Here is an 18721-nt window from a genome sequence, read left to right on the forward strand (position 1 = left end):
CAAAATATGTATAAAACGTGGGAAAGTTTGATTTTCTTTCCCGACAGCATACACAGCTAAAACCATAAGAGTTTTCTTTCAGCCTACCCTTCACCGAAAGGTTTGCTGTGGTTTTCCGGTCGCCACTGTCACAAGTATAGCTGCCTGAGTCTTCAGGGTCTAAGCTGTGGATGACTAGTCTGGCGCTGTGTCCTTCCTGGGCGATTTCATACTTGGCACAGGGGCAGAGACCCACCTCCCCCTTCGTCCATTCTACAGGGACTCCAGGTTTAGAGAGCTCACAGTGCAGGGTAACACTGCCCCCCTCCTCAGCCTCCTGGCTCTGCAGATCTTTGGTGAATATGACTGGGAGAGCTGACAAATCAAAATCGCAAAGTATTAATTATAAGCCTACACTTACATAATAAAAATGGTAGACATTATTCCAACTGTTTTGTTGGATCACCTATTTTAACTAACTATTTATTGCATTTCAGTTAATACATGTGGTGCTTCAGATCAATTTATCATAAATCAAGGTGATATTTTCGGTGCTAGTGAAGAACTGGGCTGCAGTGAAAAGGTCATCATCCTACCATTGACTTTCAGGTATGCTGAGCTCTCTAGGTCTCCAGTGCTGCAGTGGTAGTTTCCTGTGTCTTCAGGTTTCAAATCACAGATTTGCAGTTTCACACTGCAATCTTCCTGCTTCATCTGGTACTTTTCTCCAGACTTTATAACCTGTGTTCCCTTCTTCCATTCTACAGGGAGCCCAGGTTTAGAGAGCTCACAGTGCAGGGTAACACTGCCCCCCTCCTCAACCTCCTGGCTCTCAAGATCGTGTTTGAATGTGGCTGGAAGAGCTGAGAAATAAAGGGTTAAAATATCTTCATCCACTGTCACAATGCCTCAAAAAGAGACATTGCAAACCCATATGGTGTTAGCATCTAGAAGACAATCCCACTGCGATGGTGTCTCTACGTATGGTAAACACTTTCAATGACCATTAATGTAGGCACTCTTCTCTGCTTGGTGTCCATCCGTCCAGGTCAACAGTTTAAAAAAAGATTTGAGTGTGTGACCCACCACCACATTGAAAGTGAGATTTTAACTACTCTGGGTTTACACATAACCAAGGTTATGTACAGGACTGCATGAACAATCCTGGTCTCTGCCTAAATTCAATATTTTGTATGCAGAATACACCTGGAATATCATGATCCAACTACAACAAGGAATCTACATCAAGGAGACTCCAGCAAGGTCAAAAAAAGACAACCAAGTTAAGACCTATAGTAGATCCCCATTTAAGGGCAAGGAGACTTGTAATACATTACAACTGCAAGCTCCATGGCAGCATTATACAAGAATAGACTGCAAAAGAAAGTTCCTCCTTTCCCACCATTGGCTTCTACCACTGTCTTCTCCTCCTTTTCAGTCTCTGGTTTTGGCTGGACTGGAGCAACTGGTGTCTCCACAACTATAGTACAAACATGAACAATCTGTTGAATATATCTTCATTATAACATCAACTTTAAAATTGTGCACCTCAGCGAACCAGACGGAAGCAAACAAAGCCCAATGTCCACGGGGCTTCAAATCTTACCCATTCAAATGGCAACCATCATTGTAGCCTACTTTCTTTCCACTACCATTTAGAAGCATGGCAAAGTATGCAGACAAAACAATACTTGTAGCAAAATCTACTGAATATATTGTCAATAAAGAATGTACTTCGTCGAGTTAAGGATAAAAGAACAGGAACTATATCAGATAGCCTAAAGTACGAGATGAATAACTTTTGCATTTCAAAAAATGCACGTGCAAACCTGATGGAAGCAAACCATGTCCAAAGTCAATTTCTTTTAATCCATTCATACAAACAATGACTGATGTACTGAACTTAAGAATGACAAATGAATCTCCTCTCTCTTTGGTCTGCAGGAACTGGAGGTTTCTCTACTGTGGTACAGTAATACACTTGATAAGATCCTCAACACCTCTTAAGAGAACAGCCTGACAAACCAGCCGAAGGCACAAGATAAGGGAAGCTAGCTGAAGGGCTACAGAAAGACTGTGTGACACAACTTGCCTTCAGAAAGAATATATCCACACTGTTCACCACATACAGTACAACTTGAATCAAGAGCAAAGATCCAAGCTTTCTGAGTCTACATTGAGAAACACAGTATGATGTGACAGACAATGCACAGGTAGGAGCTCAACAGACAACAGCCAGCTCATATTGTCCTACCAGAGGCTCCTACTACTGTCTTCATCTCTACTGTCTCCTTCCCGGGTTCCAGTTTGGGGGCGGCAGGAGGCTTCACGGCTATGACAAAACATCAATGCCGGAATATGATTTAACTTCCCAATGTCATACAACAAAAAGTATTTAAACAGACAAACTGCCATTACATCCCTTTGAGTGAAGGGCAACCATCATACATGACATAGACTAATAGGACCACACAAGATAAAGCAGAGACCCAAAAATGTGCCACACAATGTGAAAGCCACAAATGATGTCCAATTGAACGGATAAAGAGCAGTAGTATTTAAATTGATATGACAGACTTGCCACAGGTATGAGCTTAACAGGCAAAAGATAGCTGATCTTCTCTACTACTGACTTATTTTCTACTGTCTCCTCCTGTGGCTCCAGTTTGAGAGAGGCAGGAGCAGCAGGCTTTTTGGCTGTAGCAAAACACCAAAATAACTACCCGTATATAATTTAACTTCATCGTCTGTCTAGTAAGTAGAAAGTTCAACCAAAAGCATGAACATGAATTCCCAACGTCATGCAACAGTCTTCAAAGAGAGAAACAGACAGTGACACAGACTGCCAATACATTGTCCTTCACTTGCAGTGTAGGCTAAGACTAAACAGAAGAAGCTTACAGGACACAATAACAGGATCACAAGGTGAAGCAGAAACCCCAAAATTAGCCATACAATGCTAAAGCCACAAATGACGTTCGCTTGAACAGACTGACCAAAGAGCAGCAGTCCCAAAACAAAAAGTACCCACCCTGAGCATCTGCAACAGTCTTTTTTTCTACGGTCTCCTCCTTCTGGAGCTCCGGTTTGGGGGTGGCAGGAGCAGCAGGCTTAAAGGCTATAACAAAACACCAAAATGACTATAATCACCCCCAAAATTTGCCACACAATACTAAAGCCACGAATGATGTTTGCTTGAAGTTGAAAAGATAGGCCAAAGAGCAGCCGTATTTGAATTGATGTGACCAACTACCCACAGGTATGAGTTGAAAAGACAACAGATAGCTCATCTTTCCTACCAGGGGCTTCTACGATCTTCTTTTCTACAACAGGCTTAGAGACTATGACAAAACATCAAGATGACTACCAGAAAACACTGAGTAGAAAAAACATGAGGAACACCTTCCTAATATTGAGTTGGACCCCTTTTGCCCTCAGAACAGCCTCAATTCGTTGAGGCGTGGACTCTACAAGGTATCGAAAGGGATGCTGGCATAGGGATGCTGGCCCATGTTGACTCCAAAGCTTCCCACAGTTGTGTCAAGTTGACTGGATGTCCTTTAGGTGGTGGACCATTCTTGATACACAAGAGAAACTGTTGAGAGTAAAAAAACAGGCAGCGTTGTAGTTCTTGAAACACTCAAACCGGTGCGCCTGGTACCTACAACCACAACCCGTTCAAAGTCATTTCAATATTTTGTCTTGCCCATTCACCCTCTGAATGGCACACATACACAAAACATGCTCAGTTGTCGCAAGCCTTAAAAATCTCCTTCCCTTCATCTACACTGATTGAAGTGGATTTAACAGGTGACCTCAATAAGGGATCATAGCTTTCACCTGGATTCACCTGGTCAGTCTATGTCATGGAAAGAGCAGGTGTCCTTAATGTTTTGGACACTCAGTGATAACTGAACTTCATCAGTTGTCTAGAAAGCAGAAAACTCAATAACACGCGTGACAGCATGAACATGAATTCATATTACGGCATATAACTAAACATCTTTATAACAGACACACACTGCCATTAAAACTGAGGGAAAACCAAGCAAAAACACATTATTATTACATTACTACATTATTACATATTTGTGTCAAGTAAGATAATACTGAGAGGATCACAAGATGAAACACAGACCCCAAAAATGAGTCACACAGTGCTAAAGCCATAAAGGAACAGATTAACTACTGCTTGTTGGCCTTTCTGACTGAAACTATCGACCAGATAAAACAACATAATTACATACAGCAACACCAGAATACAATTGATTTTTTAAATTGCTGTGACAGACAACAGATAGTTCATCTTTCCTACCAGAGGCTTCTACTATGGTCTTCTTCTCTAATGTCTCCTTCTGGGGATCCGTTTTGGGGGTGGCAGGAGCAATAGGGGTCGCTGGCTCCGAGACTATGACAAAACACCATAAGAACTAAACATTCTTTAACTTTACTTCAACAAGTAACCAGAAATGTTATCTACTGTATTCTTTTATACGGTCTCCTTCTCGGGCTCTGGTTTAGGGCCGGCAGGAACAGCAGGCTTCACAGATATAGCAGAAACCAGAATACCTCAATATTCTACAACTTCCAGAATGAGCTCAACAGAGAACATATCTTATCTTTTCCTACCATGGGCTTCTACTACTGTCTTCCTTTCTACTGTCTCTTTCTGGGCCTCTTTGGTCTCCTGCTGCTTCTGGGTCTCCTGTTGTTTGTGAGTGACTGGAGGAGCTGGGGGTTTAAACATTTCACTTTAGATCCAACTCTGAGCGGAGTATGCTCACAAAAGCATGCCCTCAAAGGGAAGCAGAGAATCCAAAACAATGTCAGGCTGCTCAAAGCTAAGGTGACAATTGTGCACAGACAAGGTTTACATACACATACAAAACATAGTTGCAACCTGGTTAAGGGTTACTTCTTGACAGATTAACAACAAACTACATATGGCTAATGAGAATGGTCAGTGCTAACCAGAATCCTCGGGACATCACTATCCTAAACCCTAACCCCTAGCCTTAACCATAACCATAACCCTTACCTAACCCTAACCTTAAACCTTACCTTAACCATTTTCAATTTCATCTTCAATGGTGTAGGGATGTTCCAAGGATCCCGAGCACTGACCTAGGTAATACACTTGTGTTCCCCGTGGACCGGCTCGCACATAAAGCATCCCCCATTCAGGCCGCAAAGGCATACTTTTCCTCCTTAACAAGCGTTAATGGTGAGCCGCCCTTTGTATATTTGTACTGTCCTAATTTAACCACAAATTGACACCAACATTTTCTGATTTTCCGACAATTTAGGATGTTGCACACCACATTCAGCCAAGACATAGACACTACAGACATACCATAAAGACAGAGAATCAAGCAGTAAACCAAACTGTTACTCTCCTTGTCCTTCCCTACCTTCTTCCTTTTTGGCCTTCTCCTTCTGGGGCTCCTCCTGTTTGGGAGTTACTGGAGGAGTTGAATACTTCAGAGCTGCCATAAAACATGCAACTTAGAATATAAAACCTCATAACCAAACCTTTTATGACAAGACTGACCATAACAGAAAAACAGCCAACAGAGGGACATATCATACAAACTGCCAACAAAGGATGTACCACACAAGTCTCAAATAAATACATGATAACTGTGAACACCAGAAGCAATGAGACAAAGCCTTCCGAACACGTGGACTGACTGCAAACAGAATACAGAGACAAAGATGCCTGCTCAATTTCCTTTCTAAACACAACAAACAGTGGCACAAACAAACCACAAGAAACTTCAAGTACAGCGACATATGCACTGACTGTAAAGGACAACGAATACTATCAGCATCATCACCGACATCATCAACAGGACCAAGAAGCAGGACAAACTGCACAGATGACAAGTTAAAGCAGACAGAAAAACTGCTCTTCATGTACGCACCCCTTCCTACCTTTACATACTCATCTCATATGTATATACTGTACTCGATACCATCTACTGTATCTTGCCTATGCTGCTCTGTACCATCACTCATTCATATATCCTTATGTACATATTCTTTATCCACTTACACTGTGTATAAGACAGTAGATTAGGAATTGTTAGTTAGATTACTTGTTGGTTATTACTGCATTGTCGGAACTAGAAGCACAAGCATTTCGCTACACTCGCATTAACATCTGCTAACCATGTGTATGTGACAAATAAAATTTGATTTGATTTGATTTGACCCAGTTTGGTCTCCTGCGTCAGAGGCTCTTGAGAACCCTAACCCTAACTGTAACCTTGGAAAGCAGTTTCTTATCAACATATAGTTTGTTGATAGAATGACCATCTGTAGCACATCTACAGATAGAAAATCCGGACCATCCAAATATAGTTTTACCAAACATATTTAGTGACAAAGGCACATCTAAATGTATTAACTCTCTCCTACCCTTAATCTTGAGACTGGCTGTAGTCTTCTGTTCTCCACACACACAGCTGTAGTCTCCACTGTCCTCAGGTACTACTTTGCTGATCAGGAGCTCACTCACAGATTCTTTCTGCTTCATCTGGTACTTTTCTCCAGACTTCAGCACCTGTGTTCCCTTCCTCCATTCTACATGGACTCCAGGTTTAGACAGCTCACAGTGCAGGGTAACACTGCCCCCCTCCTCAGCCTCCTGCCTCTGCAGTTTATATTTGAAGGTCACAGGTTGGGCTGAAAGTCATTCATGGTTTAGTTACGAATGACGACAGTTAACAACCAACAAGTCATCCTCACATAGTCAATGAAACACACTCAAAGCAATAAATGGAACTAAACAGTACTAAAACATTTACAAAAACGGCAGGGTAGCCTAGTGGTTAGAGCGTTGGACTAGTAACCGGAAGGTTGCAAGTTCAAACCCCCGAGCCGACAAGGTACAAATCTGTCATTCTGCCACTGAACAGGCAATTAACCCACTGTTCCCAGGCCGTTATTGAAAATAACAATTTGTTCTTATCTGACTTGCCTGACAAAATACATTTTAAAAACAATTTAACTCCTTGAATCACAGCGATATAAACAACGATACACTGACGTAACACTGAAGCAAAGTATCCTTAGGCAAAGACAAAACACAGAGAGACAGACATAACATGGCATTTCACAAAACATGATGAAGTTAACCAACAAATGGATGTCATAATTGACAATTACCGAATACAGATATATTTAAAACCAAAAGTAATCTGCTTGACAATGCACTGAAATTCCATTTGAAATATTACCTACAATTGATCAGAACGTCAGAAGAACACAACAATTATGCAGTACTGTAAATAATTATAACATAGATCTTCCCCATACCCTTAATCTTGAGACTGGCTGTAGTCTTCTGTTCTCCACACACACAGCTGTAGTCTCCACTGTCCTCAGGTACTACTTTGCTGATCAGGAGTTCACTCACAGATTCTTTCTGCTTCATCTGGTACTTTTCTCCAGACTTCAGCACCTGTGTTCCCTTCCTCCATTCTACATGGACTCCAGGTTTAGACAGCTCACAGTGCAGGGTAACACTGCCCCCTTCCTCAGCCTCCTGGCTCTCCAGCTTGTGTTTGAAGGTCACAGGTTGGGCTGTGGATTCAGATGAAACCATATAAAATACACTGAAAAACAATAACCACTGATATGAGGCAATCAGACATGAGTTCATCCTCTAAAATCATGAGAATGGCACAGTTCAGAAAGCAGATACTTGAATAATGAAACCAAACACAGAAACAGAGACAGAATGATCACCAGCACACAAAGACTAACAACATGATAATCAACACAATGAAGACAGACAGACTACAACGATCAAGCTGGACAGAGACAGTAAGACACAGAGACAGATAAGACAGAGACAAAGACAGAAAGATGAGACACAGAGACAGATAAGACACAGTCAAATAAGACACAGAGACAGATAAGACACAGTCAAATAAGACACAGAGATAGATGAGACACAGAGACAGATGAGACACAGAGAGAGTAATAGTAAAATGGGAACATTTCTCAGCTTAAGCACTAGATTTCAGACAATTCAGAACTTCCTGCTGACAATGAATCATTAAATGGACAAAATTCATCAAAGCCAAGTTGACAACTACGCCAACTCAACAAAGATCAGAGCCGTTATACCAAACCAACTTTAAAATATTCTGCTGAATCACACTTGAAACTTTGATAACGACAGTGACAAAGACAATACAGAACATCTTCAGCGGAACATAAAGTAGCTATTTAATGACACCAATCTGCCCCCTACCCTTAATCTTGAGACTGGCTGTAGTCTTCTGTTCTCCACACACACAGCTGTAGTCTCCACTGTCCTCAGGTACTACTTTGCTGATCAGGAGTTCACTCACAGATTCTTTCTGCTTCATCTGGTACTTTTCACCAGACTTCAGCACCTGTGTTCCCTTCCTCCATTCTACATGGACTCCAGGTTTAGACAGCTCACAGTGCAGGGTAACACTGCCCCCTTCCTCAGCCTCCTGGCTCGCCAGTTTGTGTTTGAAGGTCACAGGTAACGCTGACAAACAATTGATTTAAATATGAAATTATTATGTATATACACAGTCCACTAACTACACACATTTTTGCTTCCAACACATGAACTTACACATATCAATTAAAGACTGACTGACTCCTTGTAAACAAGACCTCCCCAACATTCCCATTGACCAAGAACATGTACCCATACCATTGACGTTTATAGTCGCTGTGGTCCTCCGATCTCCACACTCACAGGAGTACTCTCCACTGTCTTCAACCTTCAGGTGTTTTATCTGAAGCTCACAGCAGGCATCTTTTTGCTTAATCTCATATTTGTTTCCAGCTTTGAGATTCTCAGTGCCTTTCTTCCACTGAACCTTGGCTCCAGGTTTGGCTAACACACAGCAGAGAGTAGCATTCTCTCCTTCCGTGGCCTGCAGGTTCTTCAGCTTCTGTTTAAAGCTGGCAGGCAAAGCTGGAAAAAGACGAACATGCCCAACTTTAAAAAGTAGGCTAAATAATTTTCTTTGCAATCTTCAGTTGTAATGGAAGGGCATAAGAATCAAAAGTGTGGAGAAGAATGGGTCGTGGACAATGATTCCGATGCTTTTATTGCTGTCCTTTGGAACCTAAATATGATTCCAATGATTGGGTTGTTCAATGAAACAGATGACTTGTTAACTGAAGATAGTTATCAAACCAGTACATGGAATGATCATGGTGTTCACAACTGATCACCACCACAAAATGAAATCCTTCCAAAATGCACAAAGGATCAGCAGCATACAGAGAAATACATTTGTGGAGCTTTTGTATCACTTATGCAGGATAACTTTGCATTGAGGCACACATCTGTACATGAACAATATTCAGAATAGTTTCAAGATAGGAATAATGTCTTAGTTTATGACCCTGCAGTATTTTCCAAGACACAATAGAAACATTGTCCAAACCTTTGATGTAAAACTGAGCCTACATGGTAAAGAAATAAGCTGTTCTTGCCATAATATGGACTTGGTCTTTTACCAAATAGGTCTATCTTCTGTATACTACCCCTACCTTGTCATATCACTGACTGGCTCAATTGCATTAAGAAGTAAAGAAATTCCACAAATTAACAAGGCACACCTGTTAATTGAAATGCATTCCAGGTGACTACCTCATGAAGCTGGTTGAGATAATGCCAAGAGTTTGTAAATCTGTCATCAAGGCAAAGGGTGGCTACTTTAAAGAATATCAAATATAAAATATATTTTGATTTGTTCAACACTTTTTTTTGGTTACATCATGATTCCATATGTGTTATATTATATTATATTATATTATGTCTTCACTATTATTATACAATGTAGAACATAGTACAAATAAAGAAAAACTTTAAATGAGTAGGTGTGTCGAAACTTTTGACTGGTATTGTACTGTATATATATTTTTTTACATAGACATTTGTTAACTGTCTAGGTAGAGTGAGCAAATAAACTGGACAACTAAGAATCTACGGATCAGGGATGCCTCTATTCATCAAGTATGCATCCTTTAAGAATCAAATCTTTCGGTCTTTATTCTTTTACCTGCATCATGGATTCAAATACATCATGCACTTCCCATGAGGATTGGAGACCCAAAGACGAGAGAATGATTAAAACCTCTCTGGGATATGTGGGACGCTAGTGCAGAGCGCCAAATTCAAATAAATTACTATAGTTTACTTTAGACATGCTTTTCATCCGGATGTGAAAATACTGTCCCCTATCCCAAAGAAGTTTTAAGAAGACCAACGCAGACCGATGCAGAATGGTTGACTGAGATCGAAGACACCAGCGGTGGTCAATTTTACAATGCACACTGCAACGACGAGTCCAGATGAACGTTAAAAGTCAAGCAAGTATCATTTCGTTTTCAGAGAAACTGAAAAAGAGGGCAAATGCAGTGATGCACTTCCATTTCTGGTATCTACTGGAGCTGTAGACCTACAATATATATAGATACAGTATTATGGGGGAGAGGTGGATTGTTGTGAGGGTTCCCAGCCCCCTCTAGCTCACATATAATTTGAACCATGGACCCGGCCATGAGAGTTACCTTTGATCATTAGCGAAGCGTACACTATCCCCAACCACCACAGAGATTGCGCCTGAATCCATATCAAATCAAATTTATTTATATACCCCTTCGTACATCAGCTGATATCTCACAGTGCTGTACAGAAACTCAGCCTAAAACCCCAAACAGCAAGCAATGCAGGTGTAGAAGCACGGTGGCTAGGAAAAACTCCCTAGAAAGGCCAAAACCTAGGAAGAAACCTAGAGAGGAAACAGACTATGTGGGGTGGCCAGTCCTCTTCTGGCTGTGCCGGGTGGAGATGATAAGAGAACATGGCCATGATGTTCAAATGTTCATAAATTACCAGCATGGTCGAATAATAATAAGGCAGAACAGTTGAAACTGGAGCAGCAGCACGGCCAGGTGGACTGGGGACAGCAAGGAGTCATCATGTCAGGTAGTCCTGGGGCATCCATAGGGGTCAGCTCCCTCATGGTGAGGGAGTGGAAACCCCCATGAGGTACCTGGATCTCATTGAGGGGGCTGGGCTGCAGAGGGGTTTGGTCTAGGCACCACCGCACCTGATGGGTCAGGTCAGGTGGGCTTACAAGGCACCTAAACATGGCAGAGTCCCCCTCAAAACACTCAACGTCCTGGGGTGACTCTACTACTCTACATCTGTAATCACATGCATCTTCCTTGGTAACGGCTTTGACGATCAGACCCCTGCTTTGACGTACTTAGGCCCAGCGGTCAGGACCGTACCATCTTTCCTCCAGGTGGGGGAGACCCTGGGCTTGGATGCCTCACATGCCTCACACGTCAGGGTGATCATACCTTTCACTTCTCCTACCACGTCATCCAGAGACTTGAGGAACACTGCACGCTTTTCTGGAGGAATCCAAATGGAGAGCAACCCCACAACCACCAGTCAAAGACGTTTAACATATTCTTTAGTCCCACTTCTACACTACAATATTTTGACTTGGAATCAGAATAGGTCACGAGTCCTTACCTTTGACCTTTAGGGTCACAGCCTCCTTGACCTCCCTGACCTTGAAGGTGATGGTGCCCCTTTCCTCAGGTGCAAGGTTCTTGAGTGTGAGTGTGTGCATTTTGCCCACCTGAGTGATGGTGTTGACTTTGTTTGAGAAGAGTACTTTGTCATTGAGCAGCCAATGCACCTCCTCATCAGCGTAGTTGATCTCACAGGTGAACACTGCATCACTGTTGTCATCCACCTCAGTGTTCACCAGGTGCTTGGTGATCTCCACTTTCCGAACTGCGATAAACCACAGCACACATCATCATTGTACCATGGATTTGGTTTAAATTAAGAGGATGGAATCTCATTTGAACCATCAATGCTCAGCAAAGCAAATAGCATTGAAGTCAAATCAACACCAAAAAGCAATACAAAACATACACTCTACAGTGAGAGTGGCTTTGGTCTCGGCAGCAGTCGACTGACAGCGGTACTCCCCAGTATCTTCCTCAGTCAGCTTCTGTATGGTCCTCTTAGCCCGCACAGCGTCCTGTTTCAGGCTGTACTTGTCTGATGTCGCCAGGAGGGTTTGGCCTTTGAACCAGCTCACCTCTTTGGGTGCGGTGGAGAACTTGGAGCTCAGCGTGGCTGAGCCCTTCTCTTCGGTTGTCACATCCTTAATGGGCTCTACAACCTCAAGAGGGCACTCTGTAGTCGAGACAATAAAACGTGCAAACAGCTCTGATCATAGGCAAGTCATGTAACATGGTCCTAACCCAGTTTTGGTTGTAATCTGGTTGTAACAACGTCATTTCAGCCAGTTATACCCACTGGGAATATGGTGCTCTGTGTGAGGAGAAGCCTCTGACCTTTGACAGTGACCTGGGCCACAGACTTGCTCATGCCAGCACTGAACAGGACAGGTCCTGTCATGGAGGCCTTGGTCTTCTTGAAGGTGAGACGGTGCATGGAGCCCTCCTTCTCCATCTCCAAGTCAGCAATGTCCTGCATGGCCACACCATTCTGGATCCACTTGGGGTGCTTGACTGAGTTGATGTTTATCTCGACCTCGAAGAAGGCAGCAAAGGGCTCGGTCACTTCCACTGCACTAAGCTCCCTTACGATGCTGATGGCCTGCTCTAGAGGGACCATAGATACCGAGAGTATAAGTCTAACTTGAGACAGAAGCACTCTTAATTACACTCTTTAGGGATATTATAAGAGTGCTATTTCCATTCATTCACTCACTGACGGGTAATCCTGTGTCCTGAAGTAATCATACGTGCTAAAAGAGATTGAAAGTGTATTTTTAAAAGTCACATCAACCTTTATAAAAATACACTTTAAAGAAAATTCCCAGAAGTTTACAATAGACAATGTACTGATTTTCATCCCGTTATCTTCCACAACAAGTTTACAGGATGTCTTGTCGACGATGGCATTGCAGGTGTAATTATCCTCGTCATCCGAGCCCATGTCAGTGAGTTTGCGGTATATACTCTTGCTGCTAATCTCGTGCTTCTTGCTGCGCTTGGTCTCCTTCTTATTCTTGTACCACTTGACCTTGGCGCTTGCCCGAGACATTTGACATTCCAGGAACCCACGGTGTGTTTGCATGGCTAACTTATCCCTGAGCTTCTTCACAAACTGGACAGGGAGCTCTACAGTAACAATAACAACCGTATCAATACAAGGAAGCCATACTAAGCAGTTCCACAGTAGCATGTAAAAACTCTATCATATATCAAAGCTTTAAGCACACTAAAATAATACAGTCTACAAAGAAAATAAAGTACTTGATGGGCCATGGCAATACCAAAGAAGCCTATAAGCCTATGCAGAAAGCCTTCGTAAGCATATCTGATCTATTTACTGTACATTTGCTTCCAGCATACACTACAAGACAAAAAATTTGTGGACACCTGCTAACCAAACATCTCATTCCAAAATCATGGGCATTAATATGGAGTTGGTCCCTCCTTTACTGCTATATCAGCCTTCACTCTTCTGGGAAGGCTTTCCACTAGATGTTGGAACATTGCTGAGGGGACTTGCTTCCTTTCAGCCACAAGAGCATTAGTGAGGTCGGGCACTGATGTTGGGCGATTAGGCCTGGCTCACAGTCTGCATTCCAATTACAATTCATCCCAGAGGTCTTCGATGGGGTTGAGGTCAGGGCTCTGTGCAGGCCAGTCAAGTTCTTCCACGCCAATCTCAACAAACCATTTCTGTGTGGACCTCACTTTGTGCACGGGGGCATTTTCATGCTGAATCAGGAAAGGGCCTTCCCCAAGTTGTTGCCACAAAGTTGGAAGCACAGAATTGTCTAGAATGTCATTGTAAAATTTCCCTTCAATGGAACTAAGGGGCCTAGCCCGAACCATGAAAAACAGCCCCAGACCATTATTCATTATTATTTAAGAATGTAGTGAAGTAAAAGTTGTCAAAAATATAAATTAAAAAGTAAAGTACCTGTACCCCAAAAAACTAAAGTAGTTTTACGTAAGTACAGTCATGGGCAAAAGTTGAGAATGACACAAATATTAATTTTCAGAAAGTCTGCTGTCTCAGTTTCTTTAGATGTTACTATGGAATACTGAAATGTAATTACAAGCATTTCATAAGTATCAAAGGCTTTTATTGACAATAACATGAAGTTGATGCAAAGAGTCCATTTTTGCAGTGTTAACCCTTCTTTTTCAAGACCTCTGCAATCCGCCCTGGCATGCTGTCAATTAACTTCTGGGCCACATCTTAACTGATGGCAGCCCATTCTTGCATAATCAATGCTTGGAGTTTGGCAGAATTTGTGGGTTTTTGTTTGTCCACCCGCCTCTTGAGAATTGACCACAAGTTCTCAATGGGATTCAGGTCTGTGGAGTTTCCTGGCCATGGAGCTAAAATATCGATGTTTTGTTCCCCGAACCACTTAGGTATCACTTTTGCCTTATGGCAAGGTGCTCCATCATGCTGGAAAAGGCATTGTTCGTCACCAAACTGTTCCTGGATGGTTGGGAGGATGTGTTGGTACCATTCTTTATTCATGGCTATGTTCTTAGGCAAAATTGTTAGTGAGCCCACTCCCTTGGTTGAAAAGCAACCCCACACATGAATGGTCTCAGGATGCTTTACTGTTGGCATGACACAGGACTGATGGTAGCGCTCACCTTGTCTTCACCGGACAAGTTTTTTTCCGGATGCCTCAAACAATCGGAAAGGGTATTCATCAGAGATAATGACTTTACCCCAGTCCTCAGCAGTCTAATCCCTGTACCTTTTGCAGAATATCAATCTGTCCCTGATGTTTTTCCTGGAGAGAAGTGGCTTCTTTGCTGCCCTTCTTGACACCAGGCCATCCTCCAAAAGTCTTCGCCTCACTGTGCGTGCAGATGTACTCACACCTACCTGCTGCCATTCCTGAGCAAGCTCTGTACTGGTGGTGCCCCGATCCCGCAGCTGAAGCAACTTTAGGAGACGGTCCTGACGCTTTTTGGACTTTCTTAGGTGCCCTGAAGCCTTCTTCACAACAATTAAACCACTCTCTTTGAAGTTCTTGATGATCCAATAAATGGTTGATTTAGGTGCAATCTTACTGGCAGTAATATCCTTGCCTTTGAAGCCCTTTTTGTGCAAGGCAATGATGACGGCACATGTTTCCTTGCAGGTAACCATGGTTGACAGAGGAAGAACAATGATTCCAAGCACCACCCTCCTTTTGAAGCTTCCAGTCTGTTATTCGAACTTAATCAGCATGACAGAGTTATCTCCAGCCTTGTCCTCATCAACACTCACACCTGTGTTAACGAGAGAATCACTGACATGATGTCAGCTGGTCCTTTTGTAGCAGGGCTGAAATGCAGTGGAAATGTTTTTTGGGGGATTCAGTTCATTTGCATGACAAAGAAGGACTTTGCAATTAATTGCAATTCATCTGATCACTCTTCATAACATTCTGGAGTACATGCAAATTACCATCATACAAACTGAGGCAGCAGACTTTGTGAAAATTAATATTTGTGTCATTCTCAAAACCTTTGGCCACAACTGTACTTTACAGCACTGGCTTTTTTACAGAACAGCAAACTCCCTAAATTGAGATGGAAACACTAAAAGAGCCATGTCCCCTGGATCTCATCATAGATCTTGAAATAACTTCAAGGAGCTCTGAAATATGTCCAATCCTCAAGATGAGGAATTCATTGGAGTAAAACGTTATAATAATCAACCTGATGCATCTGCAGCCTACACACATTTGGACAGACTTATATTTTTACATTTGACATTTGAGTCATTTAGCAGACGCTCTTATCCAGATTTACTTACAGTTAGTACATTCATCTTAAGATAGCTAGATGAGATAACCAAATATCACAATCATCGTAAATACATTTTTCCTCAAAGGAATTTTTCTTCAAATATGTTTTTTTGTACCAACTTTGTCCCAATCTACAGGATCTTAAAGTGGACTTATGTCTAAGAAAACATCTCCCTGTGCAATTCATTTCCACGGGCTACCCCAAGGAACAGGGATTTCTCCTGTGCTGTCCTCCATCTACTCCAACGTCCTGAGGGGCTCGGATAGTCACTGCATGACCTTTTCACTCCTGGCCTGGTACAGAGGGATCTCCATAAGCAACATGAGAGCAAGCTCCCGAGGGTGGTCAGGTCACCCTAGGATCTGGGTCCCGTGGTTCAGGTTTCCAGAGGATATAAAACAACTGTATATCAAGAAAAGACTGCACCATGGATTTCCAGGGAAACAACTAACAACCTCTACATATTCTTAGGGGTCATCTTGCCCTCTGGCCAGGGATACAAAACACCAACATTTCAGAATAAAAAGAGGCAATCCCCACAGACATCTGGCAGCTGAACCAAAAGAAACCTCAGGACAATAACTCTTAGGACACAGAAGACAGACTAACTAGATTTTAATTATGGTTAGAGCACTGAATTCACCATTGGTATGTTTAATAAGTGTTAGTGAATTCTGTGGATTTGTTGTGTATATTGTGATGACCTGACCATCATTAATTTAACCAAGGTATTCTATCATATGGCATATTGTGCCGTATATATCATTCTATGAGGAACGCATGCTGGAAATGGACTTTGTTTCTTTACCTTTCACTGTCAGTTTGGCCGTTGAAGAGGCCTTTTCAGCTGTGAATTTAATCTCCGCCACGTCTTCTGGTGTCACCGATTTAATCAGCAGCACATACATTTTACCTTTAATTGAAAGAGGGCAACTTATAAGAAGAACAGTACAGAATGGTAAAACAGAAATAGTACATTAGACCTAATTAATCAATGATGGCTATTAATTCAAAAGCTGTTGCATGAGTGTCTATTACTAAAATGTATGAGTGTCTTTTACTAAAATGTATGAGTGTCTATTAATAAAATGTATGAGTGTCTATTACTAAAATGTATGAGTGTCTATTACTAAAATGTATGAGTGTCTATTACTAAAATGTATGAGTGTCTATTACTAAAATGTATGAGTGTCTATTACTAAAATGTATGAGTGACTATTACTAAAATATATGAGTGTCTATTACTAAAATGTATGAGTGACTATTACTAAAATATATGAGTGTCTATTACTAAAATGTATGAGTGACTATTAATAAAATATATGAGTGTCTATTACTAAAATATAATATATGAGAGTCTATTGCTAAAATGGACTTCTAAACATATACTTGGAAAGAATTCTAAATGTGTGTATCCTCCTCACCCTCTTGTCTCATCTTGATGTTGTCACCGACTTTGAGTTTGGTGTCACCTTTGAACCACTGGCAGGCCACTTCATCGTGAGAGATCTCACACATGAATGACGCACTCTCCTTCTCCATCACCTCCACATCCTCCAGCTTCTTCACTATCTTAATGTCTCGGGCTTTGGGGGAGAATCACAAGAGACCATTAAAAGAGACATCAGAGAGCCTTCAACACATCTAATGCTGAATGGAATAGGGCCATTCTTTTCCATTGATTCATAGCTATATATCTGGTAAGAAGGATGCCTATTATTTAAAATTGAGACATGCACTATTTTACCAACCTGTAAGTACATCTATCATTGACAAGCCTATACAATCATCATTGGATTGTATTATACGATCATTATCATCGGATCGCATAATATACCATGTATCATGTTGTATCATAAGAATAACATGTAGGAACTCATACCATGTACAGTGAGTTTGGCTGATGTATTGTCGTCAGACGTTCGACAAACGTATGTGCCCTCATCCTCTTTGGAACATTTATGGATGAGGAGGCTACGTGTGCGACCCTGGGAGTGGATGCCAAAGTTCTTTCCTGGTTTTAGTTCCGTATCACCCTAGGGAACAGTGATATTTTAGTACAAATGATTACTTCACTTTGTATACACAATTATGCAAAGTAAATTGCTGACATTGAACATTTTCTCGTTTTGCATGACTGGATGTTCGAGTTCTATGATTTACCACTAGAATATGTTTTCTAACCTTGAACCACTTGACCTCAGAATTGGTTCTGGACACCTCACACTCAAGTGTTGCCTTCTCCTTCTCTGGAGCTTTGACATCCTCCATGGGCCTAGAGATCATGGCAGCAGGTTCTGTATGAGCCACAATGCAAAAAGGTACAGTATTTAAATAAGAGGTGCCACTTCAAATAACACTCAACTTGATGAATAGCTTAATGTTGGACAAAAATTGAGATAACCTACCTGCAACAATGAGCTTGCCAGAAGACTTGACCCCTTCCGCTTGGAAGACAATCGTTCCTGCATCCTCCATCTTGAGTTGGGACAGTGTAAGGGCATGCTTCTTTCCAAGGGCCGTGATGCGACAGTTGGACCCTGCCTTGAGCTTGGCTCCGCTCCTGGTCCAGGAACCCTCCACGTCAGCTTGACTGAGCTCCACCTCCAGGGTCACTGTCTCCTTCTCATTGGCCTTGACCTCGGCCAGCAGGCCCTTCACCACCTCAATCTTCTGCACTGTGAAATACAGATAGAGGGAATATTTAGGTGTGTTGGAATATGCTAAATGTTTAGGTTATAAAGAATCATCGCTAAGTGTCCTGTACATCTCTTTTCGGCACTGAAACTAGATATAAATAGTCTGGGGCTACAGAGTTGCGCAGCGGTCTAAGGCGTTGCATCTCAGTGCTAGAGGCATCACTACAGACCCTGGTTCAATTCCAGGCTGTATCACAACCGGCGCA

General features: G+C 42.0%; 1 protein-coding gene across 1 annotated transcript in view; it reads right to left on the reverse strand.

Moving 5' to 3' along the window:
* Positions 1–18721, reverse strand: part of LOC135506956 (obscurin-like) — an 81486-nt gene that overhangs the window by 39223 nt on the left and 23542 nt on the right. Inside the window, 23 exon segments of the mRNA XM_064926397.1 lie at positions 88–354; positions 576–842; positions 1069–1090; positions 2606–2676; positions 3011–3097; positions 4295–4387; positions 4609–4710; positions 5391–5465; positions 6400–6666; positions 7300–7566; positions 8243–8509; positions 8681–8947; positions 10880–11251; positions 11254–11406; positions 11531–11797; positions 11942–12208; positions 12370–12639; positions 12883–13161; positions 16625–16729; positions 17241–17402; positions 17699–17852; positions 18001–18113; positions 18225–18494. Coding sequence (XP_064782469.1) covers positions 88–354; positions 576–842; positions 1069–1090; positions 2606–2676; positions 3011–3097; positions 4295–4387; positions 4609–4710; positions 5391–5465; positions 6400–6666; positions 7300–7566; positions 8243–8509; positions 8681–8947; positions 10880–11251; positions 11254–11406; positions 11531–11797; positions 11942–12208; positions 12370–12639; positions 12883–13161; positions 16625–16729; positions 17241–17402; positions 17699–17852; positions 18001–18113; positions 18225–18494 — 4464 coding nt within the window.

This window comes from Oncorhynchus masou, chromosome 3, assembly GCF_036934945.1.
Source record: "Oncorhynchus masou masou isolate Uvic2021 chromosome 3, UVic_Omas_1.1, whole genome shotgun sequence".
Lineage (NCBI taxonomy): Eukaryota > Metazoa > Chordata > Actinopteri > Salmoniformes > Salmonidae > Oncorhynchus > Oncorhynchus masou.